The sequence below is a fragment of the Phaethon aethereus genome (genome assembly GCF_964289735.1).
Source record: "Phaethon aethereus genome assembly, chromosome: 1".
Classification (NCBI taxonomy): Eukaryota; Metazoa; Chordata; class Aves; order Phaethontiformes; family Phaethontidae; genus Phaethon; species Phaethon aethereus.
This window is the reverse complement of record NC_138575.1, coordinates 173,965,100-173,985,543: the sequence shown is the minus strand read 5'-3', so window position 1 is coordinate 173,985,543 and position 20,444 is coordinate 173,965,100. Positions and strand designations below refer to the sequence as shown.

General features: G+C 40.7%; 1 protein-coding gene across 2 annotated transcripts in view; it reads left to right on the top strand.

Annotated features, from left to right (window-relative positions):
- The window catches only part of SLAIN1 (SLAIN motif family member 1), a gene marked incomplete at both ends in the record, with an annotated part of 55,705 nt that overhangs the window by 34,934 nt on the left and 327 nt on the right, over positions 1-20,444 (top strand). The window contains 4 exons of one of the 2 annotated variants that reach the window (XM_082014427.1): positions 750-899; positions 3,159-3,497; positions 13,585-13,749; positions 15,687-15,984. In XM_082014427.1, the coding sequence (XP_081870553.1) occupies positions 750-899; positions 3,159-3,497; positions 13,585-13,749; positions 15,687-15,984 (952 nt within the window). Of the gene's footprint in view, positions 1-749; positions 900-3,158; positions 3,498-13,584; positions 13,750-15,686; positions 15,985-20,444 lie in introns of those variants that run through there. The other variant, XM_082014428.1, reaches the window with a different exon arrangement.

The window sequence follows — 20,444 nt, the reverse complement described above, 5'->3', positions numbered from 1 at the left end:
GATGAGCCATAGTCACAGCGGTTCTCCTTCTGCAGGCTGTGGGCCTCTGGTGGTCCGGAGAATATTAGAAAGTGATTTACTGTTTCATTTGAAGAATTTTTCTTTGAAGTTGGGCAACAACTATCTCATGCAACTAATTGCAATTTAATTTATATTTTGCTATCATAAGAGGGAAAAAGTAGAATACAGAGCTCTCTCCGAAAGGTAGCTCTGTGAAGGAGGCAATGCTTTCTCTGTTGTTGCATAGGTGTCTTAATTGTTATAATCGTTGATTTATCTGATGACTATAAACAACTAGAAAACCAGTAAAATTTAGATAAATGGCTCTGATGTGGAATCTGACTACAGAGCAGAAGTCGGTGACACGTACACATACTGTTCTGCTTTTCAGAACAGAGTAGGGAGAACCACAGTCCCATAAGACTGATTCAAATGCAGATGTGTTTAGACTACACTAACTAATCTGAACTGTATCAGAATCGTATTGGGTAAATTATTCATTGTCTGGGCTATGTGATGCTATTTTGGGAACAAGCAGAGGAATTCGTGATCCACTGATCACTACACTTACCACTTCTCACGAGTAATCAAAGCCCTTTCTAATTGTTAGTGAGTTGGACTACACTTCTGAAAATTTTTATCTGTTACACAGAAAGTACTTTAAGCTACTGTAACACAAAGGGTTGATGGTCATGAATGAAAGATGGCGAGACGTATTCACAGACTAAAGGTTATGTTTTCTTAAATAGGTTACATTTCTAGGAGTTCCCCTTTGAGTCCACAGTCATCAATAGACAGTGAACTGAGCACCTCGGAGCTGGAGGATGATTCCATCTCCATGGGATACAAGCTGCAGGACCTCACCGATGTTCAGATCATGGCTCGTCTACAGGAGGAGAGTAGGTGGCTTTTTTCATTTTTTCAAAATAGCCTGAAGATTTCCTGTAACAGTCAAAACTGCTCCAGTCTGGTCTCAGTTAAGTGGAGCTTTCTTAAAAGGTGTCACCTCTTGAATGGCAGGTGGAAGAACCCACTCACTGTTGAGTTCAGCTTAAATGGTACTGGATCTTTCAATACTTGGTGCTTATATATTACTGAATCTCAACTGGTAGCTCCATACCCGCTGAGCACATTTTTTTGTAGTGTCTTACCATACTAATTAAAATTACTACAGTTGGGGGTGGGGAGGATGCTAAATAATTCTTATCATGCATACATTTCATGAGAAAGGAAAAAATATGCAGCTCTCATGGATTTTTTTGCCCCTACTTTGTTTTTGTTAATTGTCAGATGAATTTTGAAATTAATTCCCCTTTAAGTCCTGAATTGGGGCATTTAAATTTAGCATTTTGGTTTGAGACTAGTGATTATGCACAAAACTGAGCGCAGAAGTTTGTTTGACATAGATTATAGTTTGGCTTGATAGTAATTTTTGGAAAATGCCTTTGTTCATAAATAAAAGGCATTTGACTTAGAAGTCACTCAGACAGTAAGTGCAGTATCTTTCTCACTTCCTATTAGTGCCAAGTGAGATGTCAAGGAGGAAATGATGAGATGAAAAACAAGAGAAATTCAGAGATGGTTGACTGAAGGAAAATACCAAGTAATAAGTGATTAAATAGAAGAAAAATAAAATGTGAAGAAAAAATCAGAGCTGCAATCCGGCTGCAGCAACCAGAGCGAGCAGGCCAGAGCGATCACTTGTCAGCAATCGAACTTGCTGAGTGTCTGGTAGCACTTGTTATATTCAGCAGATAAATTAGCAAGTGTGAGACTTCCAAGATAGCTGAATTCTCAGCTGCAAATGTGTGTGGTCACAGCTTGGAAAATTTCTGATACTATGTGAAAGTGATAAGAATTTAAAAAAAAAAAAAACACACAAAAAAAACCCCAAAAAACAAAAAACAAACCAAACAAAAAAAGAACAAAACACAAATTATGACTATCAAAGACCCAAAGGATTGCATTACTTAAATTACAGCTGCCCTTGTCTCCTTCAGAGTGAGGTTTAAAAAAGATTTCAGGTACTTGGAATCAGGTCATTGGTAAACTGGAAAGAAAAACACTGTTTTTTCTTCTAATCTATGTCAGGTGTAATGGTTATATCTCATCCTTGTAATAGCAGCTGGTACTGAATGTTTGAGCATGTGACGGTTGTTGCCCGCTTAATCCCGTGGAAAGTGGTAGTATTATACGTGCACGCAGGCACGCTGTCTTCACAGCCACGAATAGAAACTCCCACTCGAGAGGGAGGGGAAAGCATATTAAGAAGTTTTCATTATGATAGCAAAGACATCTGTCAAAGCTGAGGGCTTTTTGTAAATCAAGGGATGTTGTTATCTGCAACTATTGGCAGAGTTACTCGGCTCCTGGAAATATGTGCATCCCGTTTTTCCCTGGCTGCTGTGCCTTGGGAAAAAGGGGATGTACAAGGGCTGTGGATGTTTCCCTCTCACTTGACGCGGAGTGAACATGCTCTTCTGGGGCAGTGCTAATGGTGGGATTGTTTTTAAAACCTGGCATTCTGAGAAGGGGGTTGTTGGATGCCTACCTCTTCTAAAGCATGGTCGTGTTACCACGAAGCCTTGTTGATGAGGTGGGCTGCCAGCAGGGACTCATTCTGGTTCAGGGAGGTTGGAGAGCCAGAATATCTACACAGATTATAAGTTTAGGAAATGTCATTGTTGGCATTTTCAGTGCATGAATATACAAGTAGAATAGCAATAACTTGGAAAACTTTGGGTGAGTGTTAATTCCTCTTAATTTAGGGTGTTTAAAAGTTAAGTACTTAGTACTCATGTAGTCTTTCCATTGGCAGGGAAATAGGTACCTCCTAAAAGCAGTTCATCTTGTTTTAAGAGAGGAATCAAAGACAGCTCACAGGCACTGCATTTTGGAGATGCCTATATTCTTTCTTTTTTTTATTTTTTATTAAAAAGGAATCTTGAGGAAGATAATTGAGGCTTAGATACCTGAAAGACAGATTAGAGAGTTAGATCAAATGAATTCTATCTCAGATATTTAGCCTGGTGACACTGTAAATCCAGTTCTTGCTGTAAAATTATGTCTCATTGCTTGCTTAGTTTTCAAGATCGAAGTGCATGTTAAGAGTTAATGACTTAGCAGAAGCCGAATCATCCTCTTCTTGGAATTTACAGGCCTTAGGCAAGATTATGCTTCAACTTCAGCATCTGTGTCAAGGCACAGTTCAAGCGTCTCTCTGCAAGCGGGAAAGAAAGGGACGTGTGGTGACCAGGAATACGATCGCTATAGTCTTGAGGACGAGGAAGAGTTTGACCACCTCCCGCCTCCACAGCCACGTCTAACTCGCTGCTCCCCTTTCCAGAGAGGGATTCCTCACTCACAGACTTTCTCCAGTATCCGGGACTGCAGGAGGAGCCCTACCTCCCCACACTTCCCTTCAAATACTTATCAGCAGCCCTACTACTCTCCTCAAGCCCAAACTCCAGAGCAGCAACCAAATAGGATTAATGGAGGTGGGTTGCATGCTTTTTTGAGAAGTGGTCTTTTCTCTGTGCAAAGTGCCAGTGCCATTTTAAAGAGGGAGTTGTGTCAACTGAGTAAAGTGTGTTTAGCGTATGACAGCTAGATCAGTCCGTGGATTGTAACAAGCAATTAAGCCTGTGTAAATGATTGAAGTATGTTATTGTTAAGTAATTTGCTACAAAAATGTAATCTGTGACCTGGTCATGAAAGTTCTTGCTTTAGTCTGTTTTTAAGTGCTGCAAGTATCACCCCAAGTAAAGAAAGAAGAAAAAGGAAAGAGGAGCATCTTTTAGCAAGGTAATAGTTGGTTAGAACAACTGATCGGGGTTTCGAGCTTGGCCTGCACATGTCCATCATGGATACAGTAAAATACAAAATAGGGTTTTCAGGTTTTCATGCCCTTTCTTATTCTTGACTTTGCTGTTAATGCAAGCTGTGCTGTGAATCCGCAGTGAGTGTTTACGGCAGGGTTCAACACTCTGCTCTTGTTCCAGGTCTGCTAGGGCAGACTGTTAAAGTAGTGGGAGATAACGTCACTCCCAAACTATCCTGAGCCATTGCTGCTTTTTCTGCTGCATTTGAGATGTATTCCAGAGTCTCTGGAAGATTTGTCTCTTGGTTCTTACTCAAGACTTAAGTTTCCTTCCATTGTTGCTGTTACCTTCCATTCATTCCTTATGGTCACAGTTTTCTTCCTCCTGCTGCATCTTACTTCAGTCTTTTTCCCAAGCTAATTTAAAACAGTTTTCAGTCAGGGTCTTGTTTGTAACATTACAGGTTACAGCTTGGGCAAGAAAATGTGTTGTTCAAAATGGCACAAAGCTGCTATTTATAAAGAACTACAGGTGTGCATGGTGCTTTCCTGACAAATAAGACATGACAGGTTGGTGCCAAAAGCACTTGCATTCAAAGTAAGACATGGCGTGGAAGTATAATTGACAAGTGGCAGTATATAAAGAAGGCTGATGTTTACAGGGGCAGAGCGATGTGGGTGTTTGTTGGTACAGCATATGTGCCATATTAATTTCAATGTTGTTTTTCTTGCCGGTGAGGTACAAGAATGAGATAGCACTGATGGGCTTGCAGAAGTGTTGGTGAGATAGGAAGGTTATGGGGCCTTTTTGATTCAGGAATGAGGGCAGGATGTGGTGCTGCGACCTTTTTATACGGTCCCCAAATGTGTTTTCAGTCATTTTTTTGTGTTCCATGTCAGTGGAACTTAAGCACTGGATTCCCACATGGAAACCTCAGAAAGTACTTACAGGGCACTAAAAATATTAGACTCCTTATTAACTAGAAAGCATATAAATTTAAAAGGCCACCAATTTACCACCTTGTTGCCTTTTTTCTCAAGAACTTTATGAGGTGCTGGGTAATCTGTTTGGTGTTGCTCAGAAGGTGGACACACGTGACTTCAGTTACCTGTTTGCTGGGATGGCAGACAGTCTTATAATAGCCAGTACCACTATCTTTAGAGGGGAATTATCTCTTCAGCTTCTGCACCTTCAGCCTCTGACTCATGCAGCACTGATCCACGTAAGTGGCAAACACCGATGGTGAGAAACATTTTACTTTGTCTGTGTTCTGTTGGCAGACAAGGAGTCAAGTGTTCGCTGTACTGAGTATGTCTGAGTAATATTACGACAACATCTCATTGGCACTTCTCGTCATCTTGGCAACAATTTCATTGTCTGTCAGGAACTCCTACACATTGAAATGGAGGTAGACTGCAAAATAAGAATTTGTCTGAAGCTCAATATGATGGACGGTGTGTTCCACACTGTTAAAAGTTTACCAAAGCAAATGAGAAAGAGGGGTGTGATAAATGGAATGGCTAAACTGTTAGTTACTGCTTTCAAGATATGTGGAAACATCATCCATAATTAACCAAAATCACACATACCACATGCTGTGCTGCTCTTGGCCATTCCAACCGTCTTCCCAAATCTCTCTTCATCTCTCTTTCCCCAAAGAGATCACTTGTATTCTTGTGTGTTGCAGTCAACGGTCTGGCCCCTGGTCCATTTGATCATTCACAGAGCTTTCTGTAAAAGAAGGATAAATGGCAAGTAACTGTTGAATTTTGGCACTCAGTCTGGGGTTAAAACCAGTGTTTAGCTTTGACACAACGTTTCCCCAAAACTAGTCTATGTGTTTAGCTCAAGTACAGTTGTTTGCCTTTAGGAACAAATGGCATGAGGGGTGCTGTCCTACCTGCTTTTAGTGACTTTTTTTGGTATGCCATGCTAGTTGAGGTACTTATTCTAGCTTTAACTACTATACTGTAACAAACATGCTGAAGGTGTGATGAACTTGGAAAACTTGAATAATTCTTTGAAGAGTATAACACTGATTGCCTATGAGGAGTGCCTACATTTAGATGCTGAGATGTGGGTGCCCACATGTGTATGAAGGGCCGAATTCAGCTGCCCACATATGAGCACTTAGCTCTAGATGGGGTACTCTGCACCCTTCTTGGCTTCCCCATCGCCACGTGTCAGTGCTGTTTAGATGCCTTAGACAACCCAGGGTGTCTCAAATGGCAGGAGGTACCTATACATAGGCACTGATGTGCACTAGGTGTCTAGCCTTTTGCTATAGGCAGTGGTCTGCCTGTTCTCCATCCACAGGATTGTATTTTAGGTAGCAGAGAGATTGTCTGGCGTTTCTGGCATCCTAGTAATCTGCCTGTGCTTGGGGTGAGAACACTCTCACAGATGTTTTCCAGCTGTGTTTGAGGCCGATAATTTTGAACTCACATCTCGTTCTTGCCAATGTATTGTAGCAAAGTGCTACCCCTGCGGTAATTTTGACACTGCCTTGTTTTAAATTGCTGTACATCTATTTTAAAATAAAATACCATATGTATCTCTTAAAATACCACACCATCTAGCCCCGGCTCTCAGGCCCAGGTTCTTTCTCTCACCTTATCCCACCCATGTCTGAGTGGTACCAGTCCCCAACAGCTTGCTGTACTGAAAGGCTCCTGGTAATCACTGGCATAAAGTGGCAGATGTGTGCAAAGGTAAATAATGTTAAGATGTGAAATATGTTAAGATGTCTTTAAGGTGTATTTGGGGCCACTTGTAGCATGGGTTGTAGGCATATCTGCTGTAACCTCTTCAACAACATTTTTGCAGCCAACGCCTGTACTGTGTGTATGTCTTCTAACAAGCTTTATTTCCACTTCTGGAAAGAATAGACTGATAGAAAAGCTTTGCATGAAATCTGCTTTTTTTTTTTTTTTCCTTATTTAATTACACCCTTTCCCTAAATCGGCTGAATTGTGTGTAACGATGAATTATGTCAGAAAAATGCCATTTGTGAACTCTTTAAGGTATTCTGGTTTTCAGGGTTTTTGTAACCAGCTAGTGGTTGAGAAATAGATGCTTTAAAGAAGATCTGAGAGACAGGAGGTGAATAGCTTTTGAGTATCTGTTGCAATTAGCTAAAGTGAGTCCATCTAATTTATGTGTGTTTTATAATTGTAATGAAGCTTTTAATGTATTGGCAATGGGAAGATTTATGCTTATACCTCTCTCCCCTTCCTCTAGTTTGAAGAAGTTCATGGTTAACAACTTAAAATGTCGCTAACTCTATTAATAATCAAGAATACTTTATATTTAGGCATTTTCATGTAAGAAATACTACCAAATTTCATAAAACCAAACTGTTTTCTGCTTTATGTTGTCCATAAATGTAGTCGTCTTTTTTTTTTCTGTGACACAGAAGTAATGTCTTCCATTTTAACTTTTTTAAAAATCTTTTTTATTCCTGTTTGGTCTGTTTATTCTTTTATAATAGATGTTTATATTTGTGCCCATTATTACTTCTGATTTTCTGAAAGCAGAAGTAACAGAGCTATAGTGCTGTGAAATCATCCAGATTAGTCAAAATCCAGGGTACACAAGGTACTGAAAATGGAATTGACCTTCTTGTGTTCAGACCCACTTTCCAGATCTTTACATGAGCTTACTCATAAACTTTTCTCCTGGCACCCCTTATTTCATGTGCATTTTAAAGTGTCCATTTTTATAATACCTGGAGATTGGAAACTTTATTTTGGACAAACTATTCCGGCTAAACTAGGACTTTATTATAATCCAGTAAGAGGGGGCAGATGAAAAATTCATCCTTCATTGAGTAGCAGTGCATGCAGTCTGGTTAATTTTAATGTACATTTTCCATTATCTTTTCATGTTGATTTTTAAGCTTTTAGCTTGGTTCATACCTTCTTAAACAGGCCACAGATACCATTCACTTGAAAAATTTTGCTTTTATTTTCCAGCAATTACTAGTTATGAGTTACCTTATTGCATACGCTTCTGGGAAATAACTTTTCTCAGGCAAAATATTATGAACATCATTGGCTATTGTAACACCCTTGCCTCAGTTGGAAAGCTGCAAGTGCATTTTTTGTTTGGGTTTTGGTTTTTGTTGTGGTTTTTTTAAAGCAAACTCCAGGCACATAGAAGAGCAGCATTTCAGGGGCAGTAGGTTGGTGTTTAGATATCAGCTGAGTATAGATTAAATCGATCTGTGTGTTTGGAGTGGTGGGAAAAGGTCTGTTCTTACTGATTCACAGGGTGTTTTTCTGCTCATAAAGTCTCTTGTTCAGTAAAGAAGAGAGAATTCACTGTAGAAAATTGTTGCAGACTTTGTTAAAGCAAAAGGAGAAAAAAAAACTTACTTTGTCACCTTTGAAGTTAGATTGAGAATAGTGATCAGTGGGGAGAAGTCATGGAAGGGTAATGGAAAAATCTTTGATTTCTCTAACTATCTGTGGCGGGAGACACATGCCTGTGAAGCCATGGCAAGATGAAGTAGTAATTCTGAATAAAATGGAAGTGTTCAATGTTAGCAAAATGTAGGTATTGACAGTCATGAAGAATGGTGTCTGTCACTTAACTGAAAGACTTGTTTTTATTTCTTAATCTGTATTTGTGTTTTTACGCACTGATGTCTCTGTTGTATCAAAGGACAGTTCCACAGACCTTTAACTAGACCCTGGCATATTTGGGATGTCATAAATGTTAGAACCATAACAAATGTAAAGTATGTACTGAACTCAGGTTTTCAAAGATGAGGAAGAGAAATTAACCCCTTAAAGTGAAGTTGTAATTGAGTTTACAAGTTCATAAAGGATTTCAGAACAAACTCTGAATATCTACATAATATAGAACACAATATTTAAAATAGAAGAGCACAGGTTTTCTCCTTATGGTTTTTCCCCAGCTTATTTGTGCATCCGATACAGATAAGGCAGAGTTAAATTTGCAGGGTTTGTGTGAAGGATTTAAATAGGTGTAGGAAACTGCTAATGTAGCTTAAACAGTAATACAAATTTCTGCGAGACACTAATATTTATGATTCATTGCATCACATTCCTTAAAAATAAAGCACTTTTGGTGAGGTTTGTGAGTCCTCTTGTTCAAATAAAACATTGACAACGCTTGCAGAGAATAACAATGAATGAATAAATGTGTTTTAAAGCGCTTCAATGTAGAGTCAACTTAAGCCCTCCTTGCAAGGAGACCCTCACCGAATGAGGTGTTCTGGCAGAGAGAAGATGATACTTAACAAGAACCGCTACAGAACTCCCAGTCTGGCAGCCCACCAAGAGCACACCTCTCCTGGGGCAGCTTTGCTCCAAGGGCAAGGTCTGTTTGTGTGCCACGTGGACATTAATCTTCGGCCACTGATAGTATTAGGTCAGGGAAGGAAAAAAAAAAAGCAGTGGAGGAGTGGGGGTGGCTGCTAGCGATGGTGGGACCAGAAGACAGAAGACAGGTGCTGCCTGTTCTGGCGTCCTGCCAGAAAGAAGCTGGGCCACCGATCCCAGGCTGACTTCAGAGAAGAAATGGCATCAAGGGAAGAACTTCCTGGAAAAAATCAGAACTGAAGCAGCTGGGTAAGAGGTGAACTGCAGTCTTTACTGTACTTTTGTGGAATGTTTGACAAAATAAGGGACACTTTTGCTTGCTTTTTGACCTGTTTCTCACCAGTAGTGAATATGATCTGTGCTGTGGGATGGCCTTCTCATACATATTTTCAGTTGTGGACAGAGGACCCTGTATTTCACAATTTCCAGTTTCTCCTGTGCTGTAGGCAACGGGCAATTCAGCATGGATGCCTCAAAGGGGAAGAAGTGTAAACATACAGTAGGCGATTTTTGGTGTATCATTCTACTGCAGATACGTGAAACCAGGGTGACGTATGCCACCTAAAGAAGACTCATGAAGTTACAAGCACATATGTATATACATGAACTATTCTGAGAAGGTGGTAATAACCAGGAGCCGATTATTAACTCCCTTGCATGACCTATCCTTGCATTTTTTTCACAGTTTCAAATATCTCAATAATACAATGTCTGTAGGTCATGCTATTACATCTCAAAGAAGGTTGAGAAATGTGAAGATACATCTGTGATGTTCTATATGGCTGCATCCTGCTTAAACATCGTATTTGTTTTGGCCTAGATTATAGCTGAGGCTCAGTAATGGCTTGTGATAACTATGGATACTGTAGAAGGAGCAGGTCCTTTGAAGTTCCTCACTGGTGTCCTTATATATGTTAATATCCACATCTTCCTGACAGAATGAACTGTAAACAACCAGTGATTTTTTAGGCTTGCCACTGAACCAGAGTAGTGCAGAAGAGGTAGCAGAAACTGTAGCAAATTTCAGCATTCATCATAAACAGGACTATTTGGGCAAATTACTTCTCACCTGAGAATACGTCTCAGTTCTACTCCGTCACTCCTCCTCTCTGTTCCTTTTCTCATCAGTCATAGGAGAGCAAAGAGCTCTAGAAAGGGAAGGTTTGCTGCTAGCAGCTTGGAAAAATAGATTTGTTTTCTTCTCCTATATTTCCAGCAAGTTTGTATGTAGTCACATCTCATCGGCCTGAAATAATATTAAAATTGCGTAACTCCCACCTTCTGCTTCCTTATATCAAGCTCATAAGAGCCAGCGTTTCATTTACAGACAAAACGTCTGTAAGACTCTTTCCACTGTTCTTAGGAGGGAAACAGGTGACAGAACAAACCTCAAGAAAGAGATGAAAGAGGATGCATCATCCAAGGAGATGAAAGCTGCAAAATGCCATCAAGACGAACGTTTCTGGATTTTCCCCAAACACAAAACTGACCTGCTATTTTCATTGCTTTTCAGGGCCATTTATCTCAGCAGACACAAGGACCCATCAAAGAAGTAACGCAGATGCTCGATGGATGAGAATTTGCAGGTGCAGCAGGAATCTGCTACCTGAGGACTGAGTGAATCAGCAGCAGACCAGACTGCTGGAACGAGAAGGGACTAATGAACAGGAGGCAAAAGACGTGGCCAGCCATGACATGGAGGAAATCCAAGCTACTTCTCTACCTATTTTTCCTGCTATTGTAGCTGCATCCACTGGACAATTCAAGGCGCAGATCATGCCTGTGGTAGCTGATGCAGTCCCTGAGTGGAAGAGCATGTAGAGTCTAAAGAATTCTTCTTATACAATATATGGGCATAGTATTAGAAAAGCTGTTTTATGCAGTGCCATCTTCCCTACCACCATCCTGCTGCTCAAGCCTTTTCCCAAGTGCTGTAATGTTGACCTAGGGTTTCAGGACCTAGGATTTTAAAGGGTTGGCTAGGGCTCTAAAATTAAGCTGCAGATATCCCATATTCATGAATTTTCTGCCACTCTGGGCCAAGGATTGCATCATAGGAAGACAGTTGCCTTTCCAGTTTGCAAAATCGTCAGTATTTAAACAACAGCGACATATAGTAGCTGTATGGATGCCATTGTTTGCATCCCCAGGACAGTTTTGGAAGCCTGATTGCTGTTTTATCATTGTTTTATCAGTGATGATAATACTTACCACCTGACTGAGCAACAGTGGTAACCCCTTTGCTAATGTTCATTGCTGTACCACTGGCAGTTTCAGCCTGCCAGTGTTGGTGATGAGTCACTGAAGCACAACAACTCTTAACGCTTTGATGAAGGATTATCCTTAGACTGGTTCTTTATTAGAATTTGGGTGTACTCTAGTTCCCAGGAACTCAAAACATTGCATTTCCTTTTCCTGCACTGAACTCCTCCCTGTCTTACCTCCAATACCTACTCTTTTATTTCAAAAATACAAAAATGTAGTGTATTTAACTCATGGGAATATTTAAACTCATTCCTAGACAGAAATGGTTTTCTATGTCAGGCCATCTACAGTAACTGAAAGTCAGCCTTAGTTGAGATGGAAGACAAGGTCTCATCATTACACGGATTACTGTGTATGGTATAGTGACAAGGGCAGGTATGCACTAGTAACTGGGACTCGGGACGTGAGGATATGAGAGGTGCTGGACCTTTGAAGTACAAGGATTTTTTTTTTAACTGTTTGCAGGATTCTATACCCATTCTTACCATGAGAACCAGTCATAAAAAACAACTGTAGTTGTAGCCTTGCTGTGACTTGGTTTGCTGGAGTTCCATAGGCATCACATACATTGAAGTTACAGTTAGTGACTACTAATACCTTGTATAGATAGAATGGTACTGTCACTTCTTACTACTTGTCAGTATTAGCAGCTTTAAGGATTAGAGAGCTCATGATGGCGCTGAATAGTTTATATGTTTATGTGGACTGATAAACAAAGATTCCTAAGTCAATTCATTGTTTCTGTGGACTGAACTTGCCTGTGTGAGCTAGGAGGTCTATCCAAAACAGCAATTCAAAGCTGTGCGTGATGTGTTGTTCCTGTGCATAAATCCAACAAAACGTCAGTCTTGAAATGCCCTGCTTGCTGTTGGAGAGCAGTCGTAGCTGCCTGTTAGAAGGCAAACATACCCCTGCTTTCTGTTGCAGCGTAAGAACTGGAGGCAGATACCTGCCAGGTGCTGGAACCTATGGCAGGGACAGGAGCTGGTGGCCTCCATGCTGACTGCAGTACCAGGAGAAACATAGCCACCTCAGCAGGGCACGAACACTCCTGAACCTAGCCAAGAGGCCAGCATTAGTGGTGTTATCAATGAGAATTTAATGAATGATCCATTATTTCCCCACAGCGGTTCTTTACTGAAGTCTGTCACATCACAGGAGGCAATTCAGACCAGGTTGTTCAGTGTGTGCCTTCCTGCCTCCAACAGTCTCTTCTGATTATACAGAACTGAGTCATCTCCCTTTGGCCCTGTGGCAGAAGAGACCAAAAGAGCTTCACCTTAGATTTGCTAATGTTGCTGTGGTTGGGAAGTCTTCTTGAAATGTCAGATTTGGTTTCGGCTTCGCTCTCCAAATCAACTAACATGAGTGGGGTTGCAGACATCTACTGACCTCTTAGACAATTGCTTTTGCTTTTGGGTCAGGTTCAACAGCTTTTGGGGCGTTTGCAGCTTTCTTTTTGTGAAAGACCCTAGAGGCCTGTTCTGAAAATTCCCACTGAATCAGGCACCACAAGTGGGGTAGGAGGAAGAAACACCAGATTTAAAAATCCTGATGTCAACCCAGGTCTATGAGCAACTGAACAGCATTAAAGTGTGGCAGGTTTGGGACATGGCCACCTGCAGAAACTTAGCATGCTGATAAGGTTAGGTACTGAATGGAATTTTTTAGCATCTCATTGGCACCCGAAAGCAAGACTTTAGTCACTTAGGATGGACTCATCTCACCTGTCTTTAGATATCCACAGTGCAGATACCTGTGTCTGGCTTTGTCACTGCAGCCTTGCTCTGTATTCACTACAAAGAAACAGGCACATTTAGGGCATGGTTCTTCTGACCTACTTTACACATTTATGTGAAACTCATCCTTATTATGACACTTTAGTGTTTAAATCCTTGTGATTCTGAAAATGTACTGCCTATTGGTCTCTTTTAAATTATTTATGAATAATCATGCTGTTGCGATAGTCAGAAGGGTTCAGTTAGTAGGCTGTCATATAGCGTGTTCGTATTCTTCCTGCAGAGCAAAACCTTTCTTTCTGTTGAAGTAATTTGTTTTAATTTTGATTTTTCTACAGAAATTATTCAGAGACAGCTTGCATTTGTTGGAAATTCTGGCATGACTATGGATGTTGTCTTCTTTTGTTTCAGATAAACTTCGAAGAAGCATGCCTAACCTCACTCGGATGCCAAGTACCCCCACCATTAACAGTAATGCTGGCTTTGCTAGTTCTCCAGTCACTGTGAGGAACAGTCAGAGCTTTGACTCCAGTTTGCATGGAGCGAGTAATGGGATTTCAAGGATGCAGTCATGTAGTAAGTACCTGTGTTCTTCATCTGCGCGCAAGGAGTTGATAGAGTGGTAAAATACATGGCCCAGTCACTGATCCTCTGCTGTATGAAAAATTAAAAGCAGAGTGTATTCCTTTTGCAGATTTTAATATAGCTCAGGATTTTCAATGTTTCTATATTGGAAAGTATTCTGCAGGTCTTGTTATGCAGTATCGAGAGTTTCATCACCTCCTTTTTTTTTTTTTCTTTGCCCATTCATTTTGTGTCAACTTTAAAACTAAAATTCTAAAATAATTAGTAAAGTAATATTGTAGAAGCAACAATAATGCAATTAATTCATATAAGCTTACATTTTTTTAGTTTTGACACTGGAGTTGACAACTGCTTTTCTTGGTAATTTCTACAATGCTGGTTTTACAGTACATTGTATAAATACTATCCTAAAATAAATGAACTCTCCTACTGAGGTTGAACCACTTTCTTCTGAGCGAATATGGAAATTATATCCTCAAGTATAATATACTTGTTAAGTGGGGGAATTAAAATGACTCTGTAATTAGTTTAATTTAGGTGACTTTTTGATGGGGGAATGAAGGGAGTATTGGTGTAGTGGATGTTGAATTATTAATGTAGAACGTGAACAAGATAGATCAAGATCCAAACCCATCTTTTCTAGCACAGTGGTTCAGGTACTCTGAGAGGAAATGGAAAAAGTGGATTTCATTGGACACAGGCAGGAGAAAGGACTTAACGGATGCTTCCCAGGACATGGGAGGTTTCGGAGGGAGAAATTGGCAAAACCTTTTCCTGTGGGTGTTTTCTTTCAAATTTGAGCAGAACTTACAAATGCCTTCAAAACTGTTAAATTACATCTTCTCTGATAAATACATCAGTCAAGTTATTTGAATTGCTGAATTTATTTTGTTTTATTTTTGTCCTGTTCAAATAGGAGAATGGAAGCAGTTGTTCAGGTTCCACTTGGATTTGCATGATAGTGCATTGAGAGTTTAATATTATTTACTAGTTTAGAAATATCTATTTCTCTGTGTGTTTATGTATGTGTATATATGTGTGTGTATAAAATGTGATTTTTCTGAAATAATTTTTTGAAAACATTTCTAATAAGTGGCTGTGCTGGGATATTTAAGGAGCTGTGTTATGATAAAAGTTCCATAGCAATATATTGCCAGTATTGTTTAATTCAATCACACATCTGTATTTTCTCCTGTGTCTTTAAATGATTTTAAGATGTCCTTTTTCAAAGACTTGAAAAAGGATTGGTCTGTATGTGGTATGCTAGTTTATATGCTTCAGGCTTTGACAGTTTGCTTTTGATATGTGGACTCTGAAACAGATGCGTGTCTGATGTACACCAGAGGGCAGGATTGTGTAGAAAATCTCTATGTAAAGCTTCTGGAACCCGTAGCATTGATTTAAGATGATAGTTTACATAACATCATCCTGAGAGTACACTGTTATAGTCAAGATCTTTTTATAGCCTTTTTATTGTTTTTTGTACATAAAGCTTAGACTTCTGCGATGTTCCACAATGCTTTAATACAACATATCTTAAACAAGATGTAGTTATTGCAAGCAACCTTACAAAAATCTAAATTACCTAACAGTAATTAATTTATAACTTCAGCAGTTTCTCCTGTTTATAGCTCTAATTGCAGAGGTGGGATTTGTGTGCTTGTAATGAAACATCTTTGGGGTGACAAAGAAGGATGAATATAGGGTGGGATTTTTGTTCAGGGTAGGGATGAGCAAGGGGGTTTTAGTTCAGTGCAGTGTTACTGGATACAGTATTGGATCCAAGGGGGTTTTCAGCATTTTATAATTAGCAAGTAAATTGTATAATGTGCTTATCCTTCTTCATATCTGTCTAGAATTAGGATTACTACCTGGCCTCATCTGTTGCATACTGACTTTGTTACTTCCTTTTCTACCACTCTTTACAGTTCCGTCACCAGGACAGCTTCAACACAGAGTTCACAGTGTGGGACATTTTCCAGTGTCTGTCAGACAGCCTCTCAAAGCTACTGCCTACGTAAGCCCAACTGTACAAGGCAGTAGTAGTAGCAGTAGCAGCAGTATTCCAGTGTCCAACAACTTGCAGTTATATTCTAACACTGGGATCCCAATGCCAAACAAGACTGCCAGTCAGGGGGTTGTAGGACGCAGTGCTCTTCCAAGACCATCACTGGCCATCAATGGAAGTGGCATACCCAGAAGTAAAATTGCACAGCCCGTTCGAAGGTAAGAGTCTCCTTCCCTGTGTGGAAAGCTGTGGCTTAGATTGTGTTTTGGTTTGGTTTTTTTCTTCTGAATATGAAACTGGGCTATAAAACAGAAGAGTTTCTAGCTCCCAATACTGACTCACTTAATGGGTGAAGATTTCTTTCCAGAAATAGTGATGGACAATGCTTGCTGGTAGTTCCTAGTAAACCATGATAATTGATAGAATGTAATCACATATAAATAAGAATGGATTGCCACCCATCAATAAGAAATCAAAACAAATGGAAACCTCATATCATTAACACATGTGGCTTGCCTTCTTACAGACATGTGCCATCTGCTATTTCAATGTCACAGGATGAGCAAATCTTAGAATACCAAGATAGAAAGAGTTGCATCCCTGTTGTTGTAAATGGCAGTAGACTGTTGTCATGGTTTAGCCCCAGCCGGCAACTAAGCCCCCTGCAGCTGCTTGCTCACTCCCCCATGGTGGGTTGGGGGAGAGAATTGGAAGAGTAAAAGTGAGAAAACTCATCGGTTGAGATAAAGGCAGTTTAATAGGTAAAGCAAAAGCCACAAACACAAGCAAAGCAAAACAAGGAATTCATTCACCACTCCCCATGGGCAGGCAGGTGTTCAGCCATCTCCAGGGAAGCAGGGCTCTATCACGCGTAATGGTTTCTTGGGAAGACAGACGCCATCACTCCAAATGTCCCTCCACCCCTTACTTCTTCTTCGTCCCAGCTTTATATACTGACCATGACATCATATGGTGTGGAATATCCCTTTGGCCAGCTTGGGTCAGCTGTCCTGGCTGTGTCCCCTCCCAGCTTCCCGTGCACCCCCAGCCTGCTCACTGGCAGGCCAGCACGAGAAGCTGGACTGTCCTTGACTACTTAGCAACAACTCAGAACATCAGCACGTTATCAACATTTTCTCATCCCAGATCCAAAACATAGCCTCACACTAGCTTCTGTGAAGAAAATTAACTCTACCCTGGCTGAAAGCGGGACAACTGTAAAAATGCAACTTGTGACATTACGATGTTGGAAGGAAGGAAATATCCTGGATAGTACAATCTTAGATTGAACCAACATCTTTTCAATTCCAGCTGGGAGACAATGGGCAAACAGGGAATCTGGAATACCACATACTTGCAATGAGCTATACTATTAAGCAAATGCATTTTTGCTTTTTTTCAAGATAATTTCATCTCTGATTTTTTTTTTTTTTTTTTGGGCAAGCAATGAAATAAGCTTGAGGAAAGAGACAGTGTTTTAATCACCTTATCACAGGTGGGAGTTGAACTCTTAGCTGTATGTTCTGTGATTAATAGGTGATGAAGTTTCTCAAAGAGAAACTTCTATCAACCTGTGTCAACTCTTCCAGCTATTTCTTCCCATCGCACGCATCCCTCCCCTTGTGAGGGCCCACTGTGTGCCCACCTGGTTTTCTGTTGAATGAACTGTCACTGTTTAGCTCTCACCATTTTTATGCTTTTCACTAGATACTGCCTAGATCCAGAATAAGTTCAATTGCTCACACTCTCTCTTTGGTTGAGTTACTCGGGGATTACACCGATGTGACTGACAACAGGTTTTGGCCAACTGCAGTGAAACTTTGATAAAGAGCTGTCAGGTTTCTTCTTCGATGAAAACTGTATCATGAGATTTCTATTATAACCTCCTTTGCTCTCTGCTGGAACTCTCTCTGTTAGAGTTCTTTATAGTAGAGGGTTGTCTTTCTTTGTTTCTTTTTCCTTTCCTCCACTCACGTTCTTCTGCAGAGCTCTTAAATCTTTCATAGCAACATGTGAGAAAGAGGCTTTCTGGGCCATGAAGACAAGTCCCTTGCTATTTTATAACTTTTCATACAACAGACAGTATTAAAGAAAAACAGAATTAAGAGGTTTCAGTGGGACGGTGTGACACTGTACTCTCAACACTGTTTTTATTAGAAGCTGATTCAAATCAGCTATTTATAGTCCAGGAAGTCTGGCCTCCTCTTGTCTTACCTTCAAATGTACCTTAGCAGCATCATATGTTGCCACAGATGCAGAGCAATGATCCGTGAAGATGGATGGTCTTTGCACTGTGGGAATGACAAGTTGATAGGACTCTAAAAGCACAGGCAGATTGTAGCTCAGCCTACAGTTCTTTAAGACCCTTGTCTCATTTTGTTTATGCATGTGGAAGATAAGGGCAGTTTCAGTTCATATGGAATTTTCTTGGAAGGAATTCAGCCATCAGAGGCAGATTTTCTCTACTGTTCATTTTTGTCACTGTCGTAATTTCTAAGGAATGGTATTTCTGATTATCAGTTCAGGTGTCTAGCTTCTTTCAGTATACTGAAAATAAAGTAGTGGTTTTAGTCATGACTTGATTAAAGGTAGAACAGATCTTCTGTTTTTTAAATAAAGCAGATTTCAGGGAGGAGTGCACATTCAGAGCAAAGCTGTGTCTTCGTACCTACGGCCAGATTGTTAAGTAGCTGAGTTATTGTTATTTTAGATACTTAAAGTAGTTTGTTAGATGCTTTATATAGGGCCAGCATTAGGGAACTTCAATATTTACTGCATAGGATCAAACATGGGATGAGGGAGTGCTTTTGATAATTTGCAAAATAAAACTGTAAAAGCCAAGATAACCAGCTTGGCTAAATATGAACTGCTTTTCTCCTTGCCGTCAGAGATTCACGCATCCACAAGCAGTGTAAAGAAATTGCAACGGTACAGTCCATCTCTTCTTTGCCTTACAAGTGAGGCAGCACCTTTTGTTTTTTTGTTCCCATTGAATGGATGCACACGACTCTCAGCCCTCTCCAACTCCATGCTTGGGGCTTCTTGCAGACCCTTACCTTCCAGTCCCCCACTTTCTATCCTTACACAATGTGAGGGGCAGCAGGGGCAGCCTCCCATAGGGCGAGGTGAGCCGGGAGCCGAGTGGGACAGCCGGGCTGCCCCACGGTGCCCAACCAAGAGCAGCACTGATGGTGACCAGGGTCAGCCAACAGTCCCAGTCTCCAGATAAGTCGACAGTGATGAGGCCGGCCCCACCTGAAGCCAGGAAGTTAATCAGCAGCTCAGGTTGTGGACCATCCCAGGTACCAGGCACAGGAATGGCAGCAAATGCAAGCACAGCTCCGGAGACGAGATGGAAGGCTTGCGTGTTCCTGCTGCCATGTGCTGGAGCCAGTCACTGCAATCCATCTGGTAATGGAAAAGTAGAAGGGGCCTACAGACCCTCCAAAACTCTCTTATCTCAAACCACGTGGCATCACACTGACAGCTTGTGCTTGTTTGAAATGTTTTTTAACGCTGGTGCATTTTCCTGTTCACTGCCCTGTAGCAGAGATTCAGCTCTGGATACATTGGAGTATTCTTACAGTTACTTTCAACTTAGTTAATTATTCTTTACTTTTGCCCTCTCCATTTGTTCTGGAAGATTGTTAAACATACTTTCGTCTTTTCTTTCTGGGATTAAGAAAGAAATTAAAGCAGCAGTCGCAGAAAACAGCAGAGGCAGGCAGGTTGTGTTTTATGCCTCAAGTAACTGGATTTGTGTCAAAGATGAGCGAACCTGCAACGAAGTGGAGCTGCACAAAACCAGCTTGGCTGAACCTAAGTTTAACCAACTGTTTTTTTACTTAAGTGCAATGTTTTTGCAACTAAAAAAGCAGTTGTAGCAGAGAGGCGAGCAGCTGCTCTGGTGACTGCTTTTAACTTACTGAGTCTGCCTGCCTTGCAACATACCTCAGCCTTTTTCCAGCCAAGGGCGTTTGGAAAGGACAAGAGGCATTGGAAACTCTCAGAAAAAGCAGAGAAGTATGAGAACAAGGCTTGAGACCTGGTTTTATAAGAAACAGTTTCACAGAATTGAGACACTTTATTTTCAGCAAATTCTGATATAACTAAAATACGCTTGTAGCAATTCAGAGAGAGCCTGCCTTTTCACCTTGTCAGTGAGTTGGCAGTCAGGTCATGTCAGATGGTTGTTTTTCCTTTTTTTTAATCTTACTTGAAAACAGTTACCTCGGTAGTACCTGGAGGGTTTGGAAGATGGTCAACAGGCATTTTATAAGAAGTCCTCATTGATTAGCGAGAGATGCAGCCCAGGGATGAGGGTGGGGGCCCGGAGGACAGCGAGTTCCCTGCAGGAGTGGTGCTGCTGGGACGGGCGGCTCTCTGACTTCGGCTGTGGGATAGAAACGTGTCATCATGTGTCTTGGATAAGAGGGTCTGGAGCAGGACTTGGTAGAGTTCTTCAACTGATAAGATGCCAAAATTCTTTAGTGCCTGCATGGTGTTTTTATGAAGTGCTGGATTTTCATGAGCATGCTGAGCACAACAGCTCTTTGGAGAATATTTCTCATTAGATCTCTGCTGTCTGTAGTGACAAAAATAGGTTTTTATTGTCTTTAGCCCTGAAAAACCAAATCTTCCCATTTAGAGGGGTCTCATGCATCATGACAATTACTCA